This window comes from Vidua chalybeata, chromosome 6, assembly GCF_026979565.1.
Source record: "Vidua chalybeata isolate OUT-0048 chromosome 6, bVidCha1 merged haplotype, whole genome shotgun sequence".
In the NCBI taxonomy this organism is placed as follows: Eukaryota; Metazoa; Chordata; class Aves; order Passeriformes; family Viduidae; genus Vidua; species Vidua chalybeata.
The window spans coordinates 39625473-39645999 of record NC_071535.1 but is presented as its reverse complement, the minus strand read 5'-3'; the positions used below and the strand labels follow the sequence as shown (position 1 = coordinate 39645999).

The window sequence follows — 20527 nt, the reverse complement described above, 5'->3', positions numbered from 1 at the left end:
TTTGGAAAAATCCACATATGCTAACTGAAGTTTTTTGTCACTCTGTACATAACACTATAGCAGACTGAGCTATTTGAAATTCTTTGGAGGTTTTTTATGTAAAAAAATAATAGATACAGGTTCTGGAAAGAATAGCTGGATATACCTCAAGGTAATGCTGTGAAGGCTATCAGCTTTCATACTCCTTATTGACAATAGGGTAATGAAAGATTTTATAGTCAGATGGATGTTTTAGGTCCCTGTCAGGAGGTAGACTCATGGCCAGGCTATTCCATTTTTCTCTCTTTGGTAGTGCCTGTGCAAGCCTTTGTAGCATCATCACTGAAGCAGCAGACACAGCTGCAGCGGTTCAAGCACTGGGTTAGCAACCTCATGCTGCTGTGGTAGCTGACAGCTGTGCACTAGGAGAGTAAAACTCAGGATAGCATCATGCAGCTGTTCTGTCCTGGAGAAGCAGATCATTGTCTGCAGAGCTGTGGGCTGCTCACATTGCAGAATTCCAAACCCCACAGCCCTGTCAGGATATTCACAGCAATCCTGCATCCCCTCTCAGGCAAGCAGATGAAGAGGCAGTGTGTATCAGAAGATGAGAGGGAAATTGAACAAGTTTGTAGGCCACTGCCTTAAACTTCGTGGACTTCATACATGTGTTATAAGAGGGTCCTAGGACTGGTAATTCAGCTTCTTCCAAGTTCTTGTTAGATGTGCTGTCAGTAGCAGTTACTGGCAGAGCAGGACTTAGTTGCAGTTTGGGGTGGAGTTTTTTTTGACTTCTTGGATTTGAACAGATGTTGTAACCTGTTTCCTGATAGATAAGCTCTCATATTGCAGAGCTGCTGTCTGCCATTTGGTGTAAGTTGTCCTCAGGAGTGAGCCAGATATTGAGTATATCACAGATTGAATTTGTTCATCAGTTGTGTGGTGGTATAGTGAAAGCAATTGCAAGGCATTATAAAAAGAAAGGAAAGTTTATATACTGCTGTGTATATAAAGTTTATATATAGCTGTCTGTGCCGTTACATTTCCTGAAGTCCAGAGGTTTAGGGTTTTTTTTTTGTTGTGTAACTTGTGGTGTTGGGGGAGCTCTTGGGGAGGATTTAGTGTTACTTACTAAAGCAATTGAATATAGTACAGATGTTTTTAATGAGCATTTACATCATATGTATGTAATTCAGTTCCTGAATAGCTTATGCATAGGTAAATTCCTGCTCTTTAGCATGTTCTAGGCCTATCACTGCCATTCACAGAGGCTAATACCCTCTAGTGTTTGTTATCACCACAAAACTGACTCGGTGGCCACTCAGCCTCTCTGTTTTAAGCTCAGAACCTCACCTCTTGTGATTTGTCTGGTAGCTTCTGGTGAGTCTCCTCCAAGTACTTGTCTAATCTCTTCTTCTACTCACATAAGTTTGTTGCATCTGCACTATCCTGCCAAGAAGTTCCAAAAATGTACTAACCTGTGTCTGAAATATGTCTTCTCTCTTTCTCTCTCTCTTTCTCTCTCTCTTTCTCTCTCTCTTTCTCTCTCTCTTTCTCTCTCTCTTCTCTCTCTCTCTCTCTTTCTCTCTCTCTTTCTCTCTCTCTTTCTCTCTCTCTCTCTCTTCTCTCTCTCTCTTTCTCTCTCTTCTCTCTCTCTTTCTCTCTCTTCTCTCTCTCTTTCTCTCTCTTTCTCTCTCTCTTTCTCTCTCTTTTCTCTCTCTCTTTCTCTCTCTCTTTCTCTCTCTTTCTCTCTCTTCTCTCTTTCTCTTTCTCTTTCTCTCTCTCTTTCTCTTTCTCTTTCTCTTCTCTCTTTCTCTCTTTCTCTCTCTCTCTTTCTCTTTCTCTTTCTCTTTCTCTTTCTCTTCTCTTTCTCTTTCTCTTTCTCTTCTCTCTCTTCTCTCTCTTTCTCTCTCTCTCTCTCTCTCTCTCTTTCTCTCTCTCTTTCTCTCTCTCTTTCTCTCTCTCTTTCTCTCTCTCTTTCTCTCTCTCTTCTCTCTCTCTCTCTCTTGCTCTCTCTCTCGTTTTCTCAGAGGGGGAATGCTGTTGTATCAGTCATTAGGATTTTGCTGTCATATGAAAAGGTGATTTGGAGATACAAGCTGCCTAAAGTAATAGCCACACATGCCCTTTGACAATTTGTGCAGTCACATGCATTCACTTCACTGCCTGGTGTTTGAAGTAAAAGCAAGAGAGACACCTAGACTGTTCAGACCAATAAATGAATGGCAGTCAAAGCAGAACTGTTCAGCATCGCCAGTTCTCAAAGGGAGCCTGCAAGAAAGATGGAGACTGTTTTCAAGGACATGTAGTGACTGGACAAGCGGGAATGGCTTCAAAGTGGGAACAGGTTTAGGTCAGATGTTAGGAAGCAATTCTTTACTATGAGGGTGGTGAGGTACTGAAACAGATTGCTGAGAGACTTTGTGGATGCCTCATCCCTAGAAGTGTTCAAGGCCAGATTGGATGGGCCACTGAGCAACCTGTTCTAGTGGAAGGTGTCCCTGCCCATGGCAGGCAGGGGTTGGACTAAGTGATCTTTAAGGTTCATTCTAACCCAAGCCATTCTATGATTCTGTAATTCTATGATTCCTTCTTGAAAACATTTGAATCCATTGTTCATATTCAAATAAATTTGTCAGACCAGTAAATGTATCAAGACATGAAGTTACTGATATTTTAGCATTAAGTGAAGGGGAACTCAGAATAGAACATTCAACTCTCTTTTTCCATGAGTGAGCAAGTAGCTCTGACGTGCTCTGTCTGTTGGCTGTGGTCTACACATAAATAAACAGGGAAAAGTCTTGAAGGATCTTGAGATATATGGGATTTAATCTAAGCTAAAACATATCCATAGAAAGAGGTTTTGTTTTGTTTTTTTTTTTTAATTCTGCATTTGTTATGTATTGGCATATTTGTGTTATGGATTGCCTCTCTAATGTATGGGTGTATTGTATAGCAAACAGTAGTCATAGTTCTCTGTCCCTCAGGAAAACATCACTGCCTCCTGGTATGTCTGTGTGACATCTGCAAATGGAAGAGCTAAAGGAAGTTGCTTGGATTTTTGCACTGAATTGGTACAAAGCTGGGAACAGAGCCTTCTCTTCTACCACAGCTTTCAATCTCTTGATTTCTCTCTGAAACATCATTTTCAAGCAACATGTCTTTCCTGATTTCCTGACCAGCTTAGTTCAGAACCACTTTATCAAGCAGACTTACACAGGCTTTATAAAATGCTTTGCCACCTCATAGTTGTGTTATCAGTGGTTACAGAGAAGCAGTAATTTTGTGTGTTTAATTTAAACATTGTCTTCAAACATATATATTCAAACATATCTATTTTCACATGAAGGTTTTGTGTTGCATGTGTTGATTTAGAAATGTAAAAAGATGTGACTAGAGATGCTGGGAACTGCCAGACTGGACATACTCTGGTTTTTGATTTCTTTCTGATAACGCCTAATACAATGTGCATTACACAAATGGGTCTAAAATCTTTATTGATTAGGCTGTGTTTAAAGATGACATTACTTAGTTGTTCCTTCCTAATGTTAACTAGAAGGTGTAGTTCTTACATGCAGTATTTTGAGGCAGGTAGCCCATGGATTATCTCTTTAAAAAAATAGTTGGGATTTTTATATATGTGCAGTGAAAAAAAGTGGGGAAAATATCTCTGCATACATCCAATTGTGTTCAAGCCTTGTCAAGCTTTGACAGGATTACAGAAGTCACGACCACTATTTATTTGTTTATGAATTTAGTAAGAAGTGTTTCCTCTTAACAGTTTCAGTTTGCCTTTGCTAGACTTCTGTTTTACTCCTGTGAACTCCAACTGCTTTGTGAATTGTGGGGAAGGAGATTCTGTGTGAAGTGTATGTTGCATGGCAGATAGAACAGATAAGCATATGTATTTGAGGAGGCCCATAAACAATTTGAGAGAAAAATGTACCTGTATGTGTTTCTTGTCTCTTGTCTTTTTATAAGCTTCACTGTTTAGAATTAATTATAATAACAAATTTCTTCATTTCAGTGCAAAGTTTCATCTCACATTTCAAGAAAAGTAATTCCCTAAATTTTCAAAATAAATTTTATATAATTTACAGCTATAATTTGTCTTTACTATCAAAAAAGGTATGTTTAGCTGCTGTTTCATTTTTCTCTTTCTGAGAGTACTTAGGCAGAGAAAGCCTTGTCATGTAAGCCAGAAGGCTGGGTGACTTGCTGTTTCATCTGCTGGCAGAGTTGGGAGTCCTGGGGATTCTTCAGTCAGATGAAAGTTCATAATTCATTACTTTTGAGCTTTCACAGAATTAATTGAAGTAGAAGCTACAGGACTTCATTCACAAGCCAGAGAAGTGGATCAGGAATGTATTGATGTACCTCAAAATTTTTTCCCCAAAAATATTTTGAGGAAGGGGAGGGGGGAAAAAGCTTATAGTAGAATCTATTATTAGAATTAAATTTATTTACCTGATTTTTAAAAATTCATCTGTGTCTAGATCTCGTTTGTCTGCTCTCAGATAAATGCATAAGAGGGAGCACCACAAAACTTTGGTATTGCCAAGGTAAAGGCAGTTGTCTTCCCCTCCTATCCCTTTTCTACACCTGGGAAATTCTACAGAAGTTCACATAAATAAAATGTTTTTCAGTTAATTTAATCTGATTTGTAGGCAGCCCAAAAGTATTCAGTATTCTCAGTGTGTGAGATTTGTGTACCCACAGTGCATAGCAGTCAAAGAGATTGGCAGAGGAAGAAACTGCAGTTTTGGCAAGTAGGTAAGGGGCTTTTTGTACCCAGTGAGGCATGGGGAGACAGTTTGGATTTCAACACAAGCAGAAAACATTCTGACCACATGCTTACACGATCAACAATGAAACAACAAAATATTAATGAGCAACTACTGTATTTTGATGCATGTAACCTAGGGGTTATCAGTTTAAAAACAAAACTGCAATTCAGCAGCACTGTAAGAATCTGGATATGCACAGATAATACAAGGGGAAGTTTATTCTAGGACCTGTCTCCTTCAGAACTTCACAGTGTCTGATTTCCCCATAGCCTACATCCTTTCCCATAGCTTGCTCTCACCATGCCAGTAGTCCCTCAGCTTCAGACTTATATATGCTGTCTGAGTACAGAATGTATAAAATAAAAGATGGTATTATCTTCAGCTTTCAGAGTTAATTGCTCATTAAAACTAGGCTTTCTTAGGAAAGAAAATATAATACAGGATTTTTGGTTTTGTGGTGAATTTTTGGGATTTTTTTGCCCTAGGATGTGATGTAATTCTGTAAACTTAAAAAGCAAAAAACTTTCAATATTTGTACTCTAGAGTCTCTGAGGAGCACATATAGTGACACATTCTGCAACATCATCTAGGGCTTCAGAAGTGCAAAAATTGAGATCTAATGTGTAGTACGTAGTAGTTTTTTAATGTTCATATTGTCAGATGAGCACCACATTTAAATGTGTAGCTACAGTCCATGGAGCTTGGAATTTCAGACATTGTTTCTGTTATCCTTTGAATAGAAACAGTCAAAGAATGGCTCTGGAAGCCAGCAGGAATTTGACATCTGAGCAAAAAATAAGTGTGTTTAGCTCCCTTTTTTTTCTTTCTTTGTGAGAAATGGTTAAGATGACTTTTGTTTTTTTCTAATTTTAAAGAAACACTTTTTCCTCATTTAATTCTTATTTTTGTGCAGTAGTGAAATACCATCTTTTTCCACTCCTGATGTTTTCACAAGTGAAGTCTGTAGGTCTTTTCATTTCACTAGCTTGAAGTCTTCAGCTAAATAACACTAAACCAAACCCATTTGTACACTGTTTTGTCACTGAAGTTGCCATCATTACTTCAGAATTATGGCACCCAGAGGCACTGAGTCTTGGCTAACATATCTTCAGGTATTTATTCACCATTCTAGTATTGATTCTTCCTTTCCAACAAATTGCGCCTATAGCATTGCAGTTTTGTCTTAATGGAAGAAGAAGATAGGACTGATTTTGAGGAGCAGAGAGATGGGGAAAAGGGTGGGCATAGGATCAAATTGTAATGGTGTAGTGATTTTGTTCAGTAAACTAATCAATCTCAGTAACATTTTTAAAACCCATTTTCTAGACTATGTTTTGCCAGCATTGTCTTTCATCGAACCTACAGTGAGCATGGCAGCTGGGGCATTTTACTGGCTACTGGAAAAAGCTGAAGATGAGTGAAAGACCATAAGGAATGAGTTCTGGTCTTCCTGGATAGGGCCAGAATTTACAGTGTTGGTCTATAGATTCATGTCATCTAGGAATCACACCCTGTAATCTGTTGTTCTAATCATATAAATCTGAAAGGTTTTTCTCTGCAGTCTCATTTTAGACAAATGCATTAAATGGGCTCTAGGATCAATTTAACATTTGACTGTGATGAATATGATGGGCTTTACTCAACATGGCATTTTTCAAGTGGGAAGTCCGTAATATGTGTCTATATGTAAACAGAACAATTTCATTTAATGAAAGCTGAAAAATTGACCTGTGCTCCCTAATGCCTATTTGCATGTTCTTAACAATGTTACTTAGCAGATAACTTTCACCTTTTTTTTAAAAGAGAAAGCTTTCTTGCATTTATCACATAGTAAGAGCATGCATGAAGTAGTTACTGTTGAATATCTGATGTGTAAGAAATGCATGTCCTCTCTTATTTTGCAGTGCATGCATATCTCTTTGTATTACAAGGCCTAGCTCCTTTTAATTAACCTCACTGCTGGCAAAAGATAAGAAATGTTCTCTTTTTAAAATTCTTCTTCAGAGGTTGGAAACATTATTTATGAAAAAAACAACTGACATACTGTAACTGTGCAAGCTTAAATAAAGCTGTGTATACTGGCCAGTCGGAATAACTGCAAGTACATATTGCAGTCATTGACAGAGGAGAAAGATGTGATCACAGCTGCTCCAGCATGCAATCCTTGATGCTTTGAGAGGTTATTTTGTGGTTATAATGACTGTATATAGGGGTTTCTGGTTTCATGTTAGCCTCCAATTAACCATCCCTCCTGGAGTGCTCCAACACACCCAGCTGCCTCTGCAGCACTCACTCCACTCAAATATTTCTGCATTCAACAGTGTATTCAGTTTTAGCCACATTATCTCCCCATTAGTTTGGGTACTGGAGATTTAACAAGAAGCCTGCACTGTGTATATAAATGCATCTCACAGTTCCTTGATCAACGTGCTACGTCTGTTTTAATGATGAAGCAGCTGAGGGGTTCTGATCGGTGTTCTCAAATATTATTAAACAGTTTTCAGTAAATCACTGGGTTTTTTCCCTTTCTTGATCATTTATAGACTCTGTATATCTGGATTTTTAGACAAAGTATTGTTTCCAGAACAGTGTGTGTTTTGCTTCTATAAAAGGAATCGGTTTTGATGTTCTGTGGTTGTTAGGGAATTTTTGAATAATCAGATCTTCCTAGCTATTATTTTTTTGGCATGTTTGGAGAAAAATTGTATTTGGCATTTTTTGCCATAGAAGTTGAGAGTGTCAATAGTAGAGTACAAGGTGAAGAGAGTGAAATCAACTATTAAAAATATTTATGGTGAAGGAACCTCTTGACTTCACGACTTCACACCTTAGTATTGCTGATTTGGAAAGTGCTTGTCTGAACTTCAAGGCCTTGGTCTGCCATTTTGGGAGACAAGGAGTTAGTTGGGGCTGGAAAGACTGGAGTTTGTATTCTTTCTGCTCTGTTACCCATTGCTATCTTCATGGATCTGACACTCTGTTTATCTGACAGTGCATTCAGTACTGCTTCGCCAGGGAAAATTGCACAAAACAAGCCCAGTGCATCAGCATTTTCATTGTGTATTAAGCTGAGCCTCCCTTCACATGGTCACATCCCCTTTTTAATCTGGGATTCCATGTCCCTTTCCCAGTCCAGCCTGTTTCTGTGGTGTCTATTGCTGGTCTCCCTGAGCTTCTGTTTCTGTGGTTTGAGTATTTTTTGCGTGGCTGAGTGTTAAGACCTGCAGGACTTTTGGAAGTGGATTTGTTGGGGGGTTAGGCAGTACATTGATTTAGTGTTAGTAGTTTGTCATAGACTGAGGTGATGGCTGCGTTCAAGTTGGATTTCCTCCCAGAGATGATGGTGGACCATTGCTCCTTGAATGCAAGCCCTGTGTAAGTATTTTCTCTTCATGTCTAAGTTATAACTAAAATGACAGCTGGAATTGCTGTCTCAAGCCCCTGCTGTCTGTTGGTACAGAGGGGGACAGGAAGGAGAGATAGGACAGCCTGCAGTTTGTTTTCTTGAAGAAATCCTAGTGGTCATGGAAGATTGATGTTGGTTTCTAGATGAGGGGGAAAATGGTTTGATAATTGTGGCAAAAAGGACTAAGGTGAAATAAAACTTTTTAGTTATATTGCTTGTGGTATGCTACAGGTGCAGATATTATAAAATGGATTGTTGAAATCACTTGTGGGAAGAACTGTTTCTGTTCTTCCCTATTAATGACTCCAGACTAAACATTTTAATTAAGAGTAAAATATTCCTTGAATACTGTTGAGGTCATGTTAAGAGTTGCCCAGTTAACAGTAGCCATGTTGTGCTCTTGAAGCACATGGAAAGCAGGGCTGAAATTATTGGAGAGGGTAAACAATTTCCAATTGTTCTTATCTGAAATGAAAAGAGGTAGTTTACATCTTTGTAAAAGGTGATGTTTCCCTTGGCTATTTGGAGAGGTGCTGATCCTTTCTGAGTGGAAAGGTGGAGAGGAGCGAAAGGATTTAGGATGATTCCCTTTCCTTCTAGTAAGAAGTTTTGTTGTTTTTGAGGTCTGTTCATACAGCTGTAAAATTATGAGCTTTCTCTAACGTCAGTTTTTCCTTAGGCTCTGAACACCAATGTATTGATGGGAAAAATACTAAACAGTACTGGGCTTGGATTTTTTTTTTAGTTCTTTTTAGGGGGGAATACGATTTCAGATGGACAGTGAGAGGAATACTGTTTACTATCATGTGCAGTTAATAAGCCATTCAAACTATCTTTAAAGGAACAAAGCAGGCATGAAGAGAACTGACTGCTCTGGAAGAAGACCACCTTTAGCAAAGAGTTTGGGGGTGGGGGGAATCATTGTACAGATGCTGTTCCACTCCCTGTGTCCTTTCGAGATGATGCAGGGATTGATCAGCAATTTTAACCAGCTAATCACTATAGCTACAATAGGGTGTTGTTACAGTCAGACTTCTGCAGGGAGAGGTGCTCTAGAGCACCAGGCTGGGAGTACTCATAACAGGCATCACACTGCACCTAGCAAATTATGAAGAGTCAATACAGGGAGCAGTGTAGAGCTTGTCAACTGGCTGGGTGGAGCATAACACAACTTTTATTAATAGCTGTAAACAGTTCATATGACTAGACAGAATGCCTTGGAACCTGTTGAGGATTCCCATACTCAAAACTTCGGTGGTGTTGTAGTCTAAGTGACCTTTTTTTCTGTGTTAGAATCCTGTCATTATTGAACCTGATTCAGGTTGTGACTAACTGGATTGTCCAATCCCAGCCTTTTCATGTACAAATTAAGCCTGGTTATTTGCCAATTATTGTTGAAAGCTCCCTAGATTCACAGAAGTATCACCTTGTAAACCTTTAAAGAAACTTACCGTTGGATCAGTTTATTCTGTTTCTCTGTTCTAAGATGGAGCTTCACCTTGGGCAACAGTTACAATTAGTCTCATTTTAAAATGTTGTAATAATATTCTCTCATTTCCAGTGGTTACTGATAACTTCAGTGGATTGTAGGTAGTCTGAGCTTAAGTTCCTTTCAGTTCTGGTTTCTTTTTCTGTAAAATTTTACATGGCTGAACTAGTGTTATTTTTCAGTTATCTCAGCAGATTTATATCCTGAATCCCACATGTTGACTACATTGTGGAAACAGAGTTTTAAACAGCTGTGTAGAGTGTGTTTCGTTTCCATGTACATAGCTTGCCAGTAAATGCAAATGTACTCTGGTATGCATACTGAGAATGTGCAAGAGTCCCCTTTTATATGTATATTTTCATCATACACATTTATGTATGTGTAGAAAATTATTTTTTTCTTTAATTTTGCCATAAGCATGCTTTTGTTTAGAATTTGTAGGAAGATATAAACCAGAAATTCGTTTTTGTTTTTCTTAGCACAAAGAAAATGAATGGCACACTGGATCACCCAGACCAACCTGATCTAGATGCTATCAAAATGTTTGTGGGTCAAGTCCCACGGAGCTGGTGTGAGAAGGATCTAAGAGAACTTTTTGAACAGTATGGTGCTGTCTATGAAATCAATGTCTTGCGGGACAGGAGCCAAAACCCTCCTCAAAGCAAAGGTGAGAACTTTGGTACTTCTCTTGTGAGACTTGGGGTTTCAGCCACTTTCACATAGTTCCAGTCTTAGCTGTGTGTTTATTCAAACAGCCCTGTAGGAGCTCTGTGTGACCAGGTGTGCCTGCAAGCCCAGACTTTATAAAGCATTTACTTAAATGTTTGGCTAATTATACTTGAACTGTGATCCAGTCATTAACTGAGCTCAGAAAAATCATAATTTCTTTCAGAGCTCAGCAGTGCTGGAGATGCTTTAAGAGTATGAATTATAATTGCAAAGCAGAACATCCAATAATACTGTGTTACTCCAGAGAGCATCACTGTGGTGCTGTGATATGATCAAAATGTGGCTGGATGGGACACAGTTTCAGATAAATATGAAATTGGTGTTTTAGTTGTTCATATTAATCGAATACGTATAAACATTAAATCCTTACTAAATTTTGTGCCTGGATTTGCAGTTCAGTTATATGCAGTATTTCCTGTGAAGCTAGGTAGGGTTTTGGTACTAGGAAATAATTGAGTTTGAAAATTAAGTAGCCAACAGATTTATCAAAGTGTTTTAATTGTGTAGTGGTGATGTTGGGTCAGTTCTGAACATATTCTATTTTACTACAGTTGGAAATCTTTCTTAAACTTCCATAAACAATAGCACCTACCTGTTTCAGTGCCTAACCTCTTCTACTTATCATACATTTTACATTGGAAGGATAGAAGTGGAGCTTGTAATTTCTGTACAGCTCTCCAAGACTGGGTGTTCTTTCCTGGGTAACATTTTGTTTCAATTGCAGGGTGCTGTTTTGTTACATTTTATACCCGTAAAGCTGCACTAGAAGCACAGAATGCTCTTCACAACATGAAGATCCTCCCAGGGGTAAGAGTAGAGCCCTGCTTTCTTCACAACTTTGTCTTGTTTCTCTGAGCTCCAGCACCACTGAAGCACAAACACATTATGTTGCCCTAAAATAATGTAAAAAACTATTCAAAAGATCAGTGTTATAAGATCTGTATAATAACAGATCTTCTGGGAATTTTGGAGTACTTAAAAGAATGATATAGCAGTGAAGTGGGTGGGCATGGCTTTTATAATACTCTGAGGAGGAATGATGGCATACCTTAGGAAAGCCTTTTCTTGGAATTTTTGTAGTGTTACATATGCATCTCTCTAGAAGCAATTTAGGCTGTAATTTCTTTCTTTCACAATTCTTATGTGATGTATCTCATATAGTATGAAGTGAATGTATCTGGGATTAAATAATCTTTTTACATTTTAGATGCACCATCCTATCCAGATGAAACCAGCTGACAGTGAAAAGAGTAATGGTAAGCTTTACTAAAGTCTCAGTTTGGTGTCATCATTTGTGCTAGTCAGAAAGCTTGAGGATTTCCCTTTTGCTTAACAGCTTTTGATGAAGTCTTGAATTTGAGTTTTTTAAAAGAAAAAAAAGTGAAAGCAGAAAGGTATGTTTTCAGTAATAGTGTGAGTAATGTCTCTCAAATTCCATGACTCAGAGTATCTCTCCCGCTGCTGCTTGTGGTAGAACCATGTTGTCAGTTAGGGAAACATCCAGTGAGTTCTTCTTTGTACTAAGGTGGTTTAATTCTTTGTTGGGGACATGGGCAGTGGGATTGAGTGCATCCTCAGCAAGTTCATGGGTGATGTCAAGCTGAGTGCTGTGGTTGATACCCTAGAGGGAAAGGAAGCCATCCAGAGGAGCCTTGATGGCTGGAGAGGTGGGCCTGTGTCCACCTCATGAAGTTCAGCAAGGCCAAGGTGCTGCAAACATGGATACAGGCTGAGTGATGGGTGGATTGAGAGCAGCCCTGAGAAGGACTTGGTGGCTGAAAAAATGAAGATAAACATGCAGTGTGCACTTGCAGCCCAGAAAACCAGTCATATCCTGGGCTGTATCTAAAAGAGGGAATAACAGGTTGAGGGGGCGATTCTCCCTCTGCTGTTGTAAGACCCCATCTATTGTACTGCATCCAGCTCTGAGGACCCCAGCATAAGACATGGACGTGGGAAGCATGCTCAGGGAAGGGCCATCAAGATAATCATAGGGATGGACACCTCCCCTATGAGGACAGGCTGAGAGAGTTGGGGTTGTGTTGCATCCTGGGTTATTCCGCCTGGAGAAGAGAAGGCTCCAGGGAGACCTTCTAGCAGCCTTCCAGTACCTGAAGGGGGCCTACACGGAGGATGCGGAGGGATTGTTTATCTAGAAGTATAGTGATAGCACAAGGGATAACAGTATTAAACTGAAAGAGATTTAGATTAGATTTTATTAAGAAATTCATTACTGTGAGGATGGTGAGACACTGGAACACATTACCCAGAGGAAATGGGTGCCCCATCCTTGGAAGTGTTCAAGACCTGTCTGGATGGGGCTTTAAGCAGCCTGGTCTAATCAAAGGAACTAGGTGATCTTTAAGGCCTTTCTACACCAATCTATTTTATGATTTTATGAAATCTAGAAATGCTTTTTCAAGTGTTTGTCCAATGTGAAGCAAGGCCCGATGCAGCTAGGGTGGGAGTCAAAAATACTTGTAGCATACAAGAGAGTTTGAGAATTAACAGCAGTTCAGCAGAGAAAAAAACCTGAATATTTCTGCACATTGGCCATTTCAGGTGGATTAAGAATTTTGTCATCTACCACTGGGTAAATGATCATTTATCCATGCATTTCCTTATAAGAAATGCCTTTCCTTTATGTACATACATACATACATGTTTAAATATGTATGTATCTGTATTGCTGCAACCTAAGCAAAGAAAGCATGTAGCATCCTGTAGTTTCAGCCTTTCTAGGCTCAGCTGAATTTTATTTTCTTCATTTGCAGTAGTTTGTGTTGCATCATGGAGAAGATAGTCCCGATTTGAGAAAGCTTACCTCTTAATATAATAGAAAACAGAAGATGGAATGTATGGGTAACATATAGTAGGTGCAGTTCCATCTGCACATTCCTCCACGGGTATACAGGACACGTTCCTGTGTAAATATGTCTAGAAAGGAGTCATTCTTTTGAAGTATTTTTGGGAAGAGAACAGAATAGGTTCTCTGAACTACAACTGACCTTGCATTACATACAAACACACATACAAATATCCTGGGAAAGTAACGGAAAGTTTAAAAAGTATTCAATGGAGTTTTAGGATGTTAATTCTGAGGCTATTATTTAACTCTGAGTGTTAGTAAAAAGTGAAGGTGACAACAATAAATAAGAAAGCATTAGTTATGAGAGTATTTGAACTTGCCACCAAGACAAGGAATTCTGGATCTCTTGAACTAAAATGGTCTGCTAAAAGGATTTGAAAGCAGCTTTCTGCTCTAAGACCATAAGAAAATGGATTGGGTACAACATTAAGATTTAATGGCCAGTTAAAGTCATGTCTGCTGGAATAGCTTGGAGTCTTCCTTTCCAGCATTGTAGAAGACTCAACAAATAAGTTGATTTCCCCTCACTGTAGCATTGAATAGGAGAAGACTTTTTCAAGCTTCAAAATGTACTAGAGTCTTCATCATTTTATATTGTGATGGATGTTGTATAACTGTTTTATATTTTCAAGTGATATTATGAATAATTCACTTCATCCTTTAAAAGAAAGTGTTTTAGAGGTAATCAGCATCCTTAAGTAAGTAAATTGAGAGTATAAATATCTGCTCTGAATTCAGATTTACCCCACTCACTCAAGTGACCTTTAGCTGACATTAGTAACAACTAACTGAAAAGTTAAGGGAAATGCCTTTCTGAACCATTTATTTTAAAAGAGTCTGCACACTGAAAGGTATTCTTGAACTCTAATATATTAGCATCAGTATTTAGAGCCAAGAAATGGTACCACACATTCCATGGTTTGATTTGAGGTGTTATTTTTGTGCTTTTGGTGCAGATCAGAATGGGCGTATCACTAACAGAAGTAAAAGTGTTCTGTTTTAGCAACTGCTGTTGCTTCCACTGTTGATAGAGGAGCATGAGGAAATGGGCATATTGAAATTTAGGTGATTGGCATGAGGCTAAAAAGAAGCTTTTTGCAGTTCACTTGCTTGTTTATATGCAGTTAGGTATATGTTGGTAGTCTGAAGATAGAATAAGCAGAGAAAAGACAATGAAAGTAGTCCAATAATCCACATTCAAGCCTTCTCTCACCTAGAACTGAAGAGATACAGGGAAATGCTGAATCTGTCTTACTTTTTTCCTTTTTTTTTTTTGCATTCCTGTTGTTACAGGTTAAAAATAGTCAGCAACTCATAAACATAAAATCATAAAACAGACATCTGTCAGGTTCATTGCAGTACCTCATATGCATCCTCTTAAGTTTAAGACATAGCCCATTACTGGCAATCTGGTTTTGATAAGCCCACATCCTAAAGACAATGAAAATAACTGCAGTTAACAGAGAAGACCTAAGATCTAGTAAGCACATATTTGCTGGTAATAGTCTTTATCTTTTGATTCCTTAGCAGTAGAAGATAGGAAGTTGTTTATTGGAATGATATCCAAGAAGTGCAATGAAAATGATATTCGAGTGATGTTCTCCCCCTTTGGGCAGATTGAAGAATGCAGGATATTACGGGGCCCTGATGGCCTGAGCCGAGGTAAGCAAAGCAAGAAGCTTTTTTGGCAGTTTGAGGATGCTGGATGCAGCCTTTTGCAATTCAACCTGGCATTTGAGCTTTTTCTGTGATTCCCACCTACACCCCCTCCCTACCCAGTAAGCATTTTCGTTCCTGTATTCATCTCAATAATTGTGGAGGTAGTGAACAATTTGATTCCTTTTTATTCTTTCCCTAGGTTGTGCATTTGTGACTTTTACAACAAGAGCCATGGCACAAACAGCAATCAAAGCAATGCACCAAGCACAAACCATGGAGGTAAAACAACTTAGAGGGTGTCAGGAGCAGATGTAATTGTCAGGCAGTCACTATGGAGTTTCAGGGACTAGAGAGCAGAGAGAAGGACAAGTGCAGTTGTGTGTTTCTTCACAAAAACTGTCCTGGACCCTTGTGTTTGTTTTGCTCTATTTTAAAACTTGGAGATAGAAACTTAATCTGCAGAGAAAATACCAAAATACAAAATAGAATTAAAAGCAAACAAGATTTGGAGCGTTTGATGAAATGTTCTGTTTGAAAAAAAAAAAAAAAATATATATGTCTGTATGTATGCATAGAAGAGGAGGGGAATGATTCCAATGCTTGGGTCTTAATTCAGTATTTTTTGACTGCTGGGGATAGCACGTATGTAATTGTTTGAATTTCTGTTTGCAGGGTTGCTCTTCTCCCATTGTTGTAAAATTTGCAGACACGCAGAAGGATAAAGAGCAGAAACGAATTGCTCAGCAACTTCAGCAACAAATGCAACAGATCAGTGCTGCCTCAATATGGGGAAACCTGGCTGGTCTCAACACACTTGGACCCCAGTACTTAGCAGTGAGTTTCTGATTTGGGTTCTTTTCATCTCTTCAGGGATGGGAGTGTCTTGACTGTCTTGCAGTGTTTAATATATTCATTTTTAGAAGGCTCCTGGTAGATAGGAGTGATAGGAGCTGGATTCTTAATCCCCATTTTGTGGATGAGAAGGCTGAAATCGTGTTATGTGCTCTCATCTAGCTGGGATACTTTTACGGGAAGATTTAAGCCCCAGTCACAGTGGCCCTAATTACAGAAACCTTGGGTTTTTCTCCTGCGTTCTGTAGAATGTGCTTTTTCTTTATATAGTACTACCTCAGTGTTTACCATATAAATGCCCTTCTCATGCCTATCTGATGACATAGTTCTTGTATTCCTGTATCATTTTCCTTTATTTCTGTCATCCTCTTCCAGTGAAACTTGAACAGTACTTGGTACTGTCCAAATAGAAAGGATGATCAGATTGGAAGCAGAGTAAATAAACCCAAACAACAACCAACCGAATAAAAGCAAACCCTACAGAAGACAGAGAGGAGCTATTCTGTTTAGCAAAAATGATGTAACAGAGGGTTACTGCAGTTTAATTTCAGTTGATTTTGCTGGGTTCCTAAAGGATGAACTTTTCAAAAACTGATATGTTGTGACTCATAAGAGTTGCCAGAGTAGCTCTGACAACTGTAGTCATGTAATATTAAGTCTGAGGAACAGAAAAGGAAAATTTCAGCTCATTCTTGGTATGCTGTATAGTTGAAATGGGACAATTCTCTTACTACTTTTTTAGTTTTGGTAGATTGAAATTTTTTTTAATAACAGCTAGTTAATAGAAAAAGGATTTGGAAATCTCTAAAAACCTTCTGAGCTAAAGCTTGAAATATCTTTTATGTCTACTGTGCATAAGGAGAGTAGAAGAGGTTCCCTCTCCTGGTGGCTCTTTCATTTTGGTATGGCATTGCCATTTGTCCCATGCTCGCAGTGTCAGCTGTACAGTCTGTTTTTAGGTAGCATATCCTTAGGGTTGGCAATCCTGCCTTAGGTGCTTTGAATAGGAATTCTCTCTCACTACTGATTCTGCTGGTTTTGTCTTGGTGTGTTGGCTATAATTTTCCCTCAGCATTGCTGATGTTGAGTGAGGAAATCATTGTGCTGTTGCTTTGGCTGCAATTGCTGCATGGGCTACGTGGAGCTTCACTGTGGTGGTGCTCTGGCTGTGTTGTTCAGGGGATTCTCTTTACGCTTTGCTATGATGTGGTGCATGGGCTGCAGGAATTCATTTGTGACGGCGCTCTGGCTGTGGTGTGATGCAGTTTCTCCCAGAAGCAGAGCCAGCCCTCACTCTCACTCTTGTTTTGTTTTTTGGTGTAATGTCTAGCTTTATTTGCAGCTCCTTCAGCAGACAGCAGCTGCTTCATCTGGGAACCTGAACACACTGAGCAGCCTCCACCCAATGGGAGGTGAGTTTTCTTCCACCAGAAGACAAATTCAGTGCCAAACAAAAGAGAACATGGGTAGACAAAGTAGCCAAAAGGCTGTAGGCATTTTAATCTCATTTGAAATAAGTAGTCTTGTGTTTGCCTACTCCTTTGAAATGATAGGAATTCTCTGCTACAAGTGTGGCTGTTCCTTCTTAATTTTATTTTAACTATTGTCCCCAAGGTAAGTGGTGGTATCTCCCCAACCTCTGGCATTTAAAATTATTTTCCCTTATGGGTAGCAAAAAGAATGCTCTCTGTATTTGTTTTCATCCAAACAGGTGCATATGTGAAGAACTGTAGTTTGAAATAAGCACTCACTAATGCACATGTTTTCAGTGATTCCGGATTCTCAGTTTTTGCATTTTCAGTGCATTTAAGAACAAAGCATTTAAGTGGGAAATACATTGTTGTTAGGAATGTGAGCTAGTGCTTCATTCAGATTCTTTTATTCATTCGTTTGAATTACAGTTCATTACGCCATTACTGTTAGGGAAAATAGCTTCATAGATGTGAGCCAAATTCCTTGCTGTGGACTGCTAGTCAGAATATTCACTGAGTGTAGCAGTCCTGGAGCTGTAAATTGGTTGTCCCTTTTGTCTTCACACAGTTGGGAATAATAAAACACATGTTAGCAACTCCATTCACCACATTCTCTAAATTTTTCTGCTTCAGCAGAGAAATCTATAGTTTTGATTTTAATACTGAAGACTTAGAACTTTTCAAATTGCCTCCTGGAGTTTTACAGTAGTTGCCAATATCATGTGCCCTTTCTGTGCAGAAGTTCATCCAAAAGTGTCTTTGTAGATCTGACTTGTGTTGGCTGGTGCACCCATCAGTAACAATTACAAGCATTTGTGAAGTGTTATATTTTCATTTATAAGAATTTTGATTTATACTGGAAATTGATTCTAAATTCAGCTTGCTATGTTGACTTCTTTCATGTTAGACCTCTTCAGAGCTCTTAGACCAAAGACTCTTGCAAAAAGCAATTTTTTTTTCCAAACCATTTCACTAATATCCTGGGGTGGGGGTGATCTATAATGGATTTTGTTGTGCACATGATCCTGCCTTTTCCCCTTTTGTGTCTGCTTAAAAATAAGATGTAATAAAGAAGAAAGTACAACAGTAAGGACTGGGGCAGAGCAAAGGGGGTAACTATCTGAGATTGAGAAGTTTCCAGGGTAATTCTTTCTTCACTATTAAAAAACAAAACAAAACAAAATCATACCACACCTTAAAAACTGAAAAAACAGACATATAAATAGTATGTTGCATAGTTATTCCAAATCTGTGATTCCCTACCAAAAAAATTGTAGTTTTAAGGTCTTGATAATATCTCAGCTGATCTCCTTTCTTGAAATTCATAGAAAGAAAAATTAAGTAGGTTATTAGATCCCACACTTTATCAGACTTTGTAGACAAAATGTAATCTCGACGCTGTTTGAAAGCAGATGGGAAAACAGTGTGATGACAAGAGGACAGGTGCAGTGTGCAAATGACAAACTGCTTCAGTAAGGAACAAGCTGCTCTATTCTTCATTAGCTCCAATGCTTGCACTTTTAACCCTCTGTAGCACAATAAAACTAAATAGAAAACTTCTTGATTTTAACTTCATCCTTTTATGTTACAATGGAATCTTGAAAATCTAAATAAAGAAAGAATCTGCTTGTTTTGGGAACTAAATTTGCCAAAGGAAACGGATCCTGCCACAAACAGAAAACAACTGAAAAACAGTTTAAAAAAACAAGCAAACTATACTAAAGGTATTAGAAGAACTTTAGAAAATAATTCATTTATAATGCATTGTCACATTCTTATGTTGTCTGTTTACTGCTTAAATTACAAAACTGATGTTTTAATTATTTGAGATGTGTGCTTTGCTCCCAAGGTCTTACTGACTATCCAAAAGATGATACTACCTCTGCTTAGGATGTTCTGATGTTGTTAATTGAAGGGTGATTAATTTAGTTTTGTTTTTAATTATGTTGGGAATAAATATTAGGAATTGTCTGAAGTCAGATGAAAAGAGGAGGAATTGTTTAAATAATCAAAGGTAGAGACAAAAAGGGAAAAGTGAAGGGAGGCAGACTTGGAAGAATGGAGCTAGTCTACCAAAGGATGGTTAAAATACAGAATTCAGGAGGAGATCCATTTTAATGGATCCCCTGGCAGAAAAAGAGAGCAAAATACAGTCAGTACTGACCAAATGGTTTCATTCAAAAGTGGTGGCTCAAAATGAAGGTGAGTCAGATGAGTAAATTGACCGGTAAAATTCATAAATACAGGTATCCCTTCCTCCCCTGCAGTATTCCTTGCTCTCTACACACAGCATGCCTGAGGTTTCCTGTTTTCCTTTCCAGTATGTTTGACCAGCCTGCACATGCGTTGGTTGATCCTGTGGTCACAAGTTGCCACTTGACAATTGTCTCACAATTGACTATTGCTTCTTGCCTGCCAGGGGGACCAAACAAAACATGCTGATGCTCAGCTGATGGTGGGTTGAAGCCATGACTTTGTGGCCTCTGTGGTGTGAGGCCTTTGTTGAAAGAATTTTGCAGTTACTGCTGTCCACATACAAAGGGTGTGGAGGGACATGAGAGTGGGAGAAGTTACTGGCCTGGTGTCTAGGCAAGTTCTGTAGCGTGCACATGAGCTCTCAGACCCTGGCTTAACTCCTATGTTTTGTTGACTGAAGAGAACACTGCTTGAAAATTTCTGTCCTTTGGAGTCTTCATCTGGTGTAATGAGTACCTGGCCTTTTCCAGAACCACATCTATCTGGGCAAAGAAAAAAATTTTCAATTATAGCAAGAAACTGCAATGTAGCAAAGATCAGTAACTAGTATTAAGCCAGTTGCTTTTGAGCTCCTTCCTGTTCATCCCTCATGATGAGCTTGCTGGATCTGTCGCACTTGGGTGATGGTGGCTCTGACAGGAGACACTCGTCATTCCTCCCTGTGTTGCAGGACTGAACGCAATGCAGTTACAGAACCTGGCCGCCCTGGCAGCCGCGGCCAGCGCAGCCCAGAACACACCGAGTGGCACCGCTGCGCTCACCTCCTCCAGCAGCCCCCTGAGTGTGCTCACCAGCTCAGGTAAGAGACTGCCCCTGCTGTAGCCTGGCGTGCATTGCCCTGGAAGTCCTTTCAGGATAGATGTCACCTGTTTGTCTGTCCCTTTTTGGCACTTTCATGTTGATCTTTAATAGAGAAACAGTTTACTAGTGGATTCACTGGCCTCTGTTTAGGATAGGTATCTTTGCCACTAGCAAAAGCTTTTTTACCTGCTGTGTCTCTTCCTTCAAATGGTCAGATTAATTTAGAGT

The 20527-nt window shown here is 39.0% G+C and overlaps 1 protein-coding gene across 18 annotated transcripts in view; it reads left to right on the top strand.

The window, feature by feature from the left end:
• The window catches only part of CELF1 (CUGBP Elav-like family member 1), a 68886-nt gene that overhangs the window by 22827 nt on the left and 25532 nt on the right, over positions 1-20527 (top strand). For 9 of the 18 annotated variants that reach the window (XR_008431381.1, XM_053945173.1, XM_053945172.1 and 6 more), the window contains 8 exons: positions 10141-10328; positions 11115-11197; positions 11598-11646; positions 14787-14921; positions 15118-15197; positions 15591-15752; positions 17101-17182; positions 20169-20297. Coding sequence is in view for 17 of the 18 variants with exons in the window: in XM_053945173.1 (XP_053801148.1) it covers positions 10151-10328; positions 11115-11197; positions 11598-11646; positions 14787-14921; positions 15118-15197; positions 15591-15752; positions 17101-17182; positions 20169-20297 (898 nt within the window). In the remaining variant the exon portion in view is untranslated. The remainder of the gene's footprint in view (positions 1-10140; positions 10329-11114; positions 11198-11597; positions 11647-14786; positions 14922-15117; positions 15198-15590; positions 15753-17100; positions 17183-20168; positions 20298-20527) is intronic. The other 9 variants (XM_053945170.1, XM_053945169.1, XM_053945164.1 and 6 more) reach the window with 3 other exon arrangements.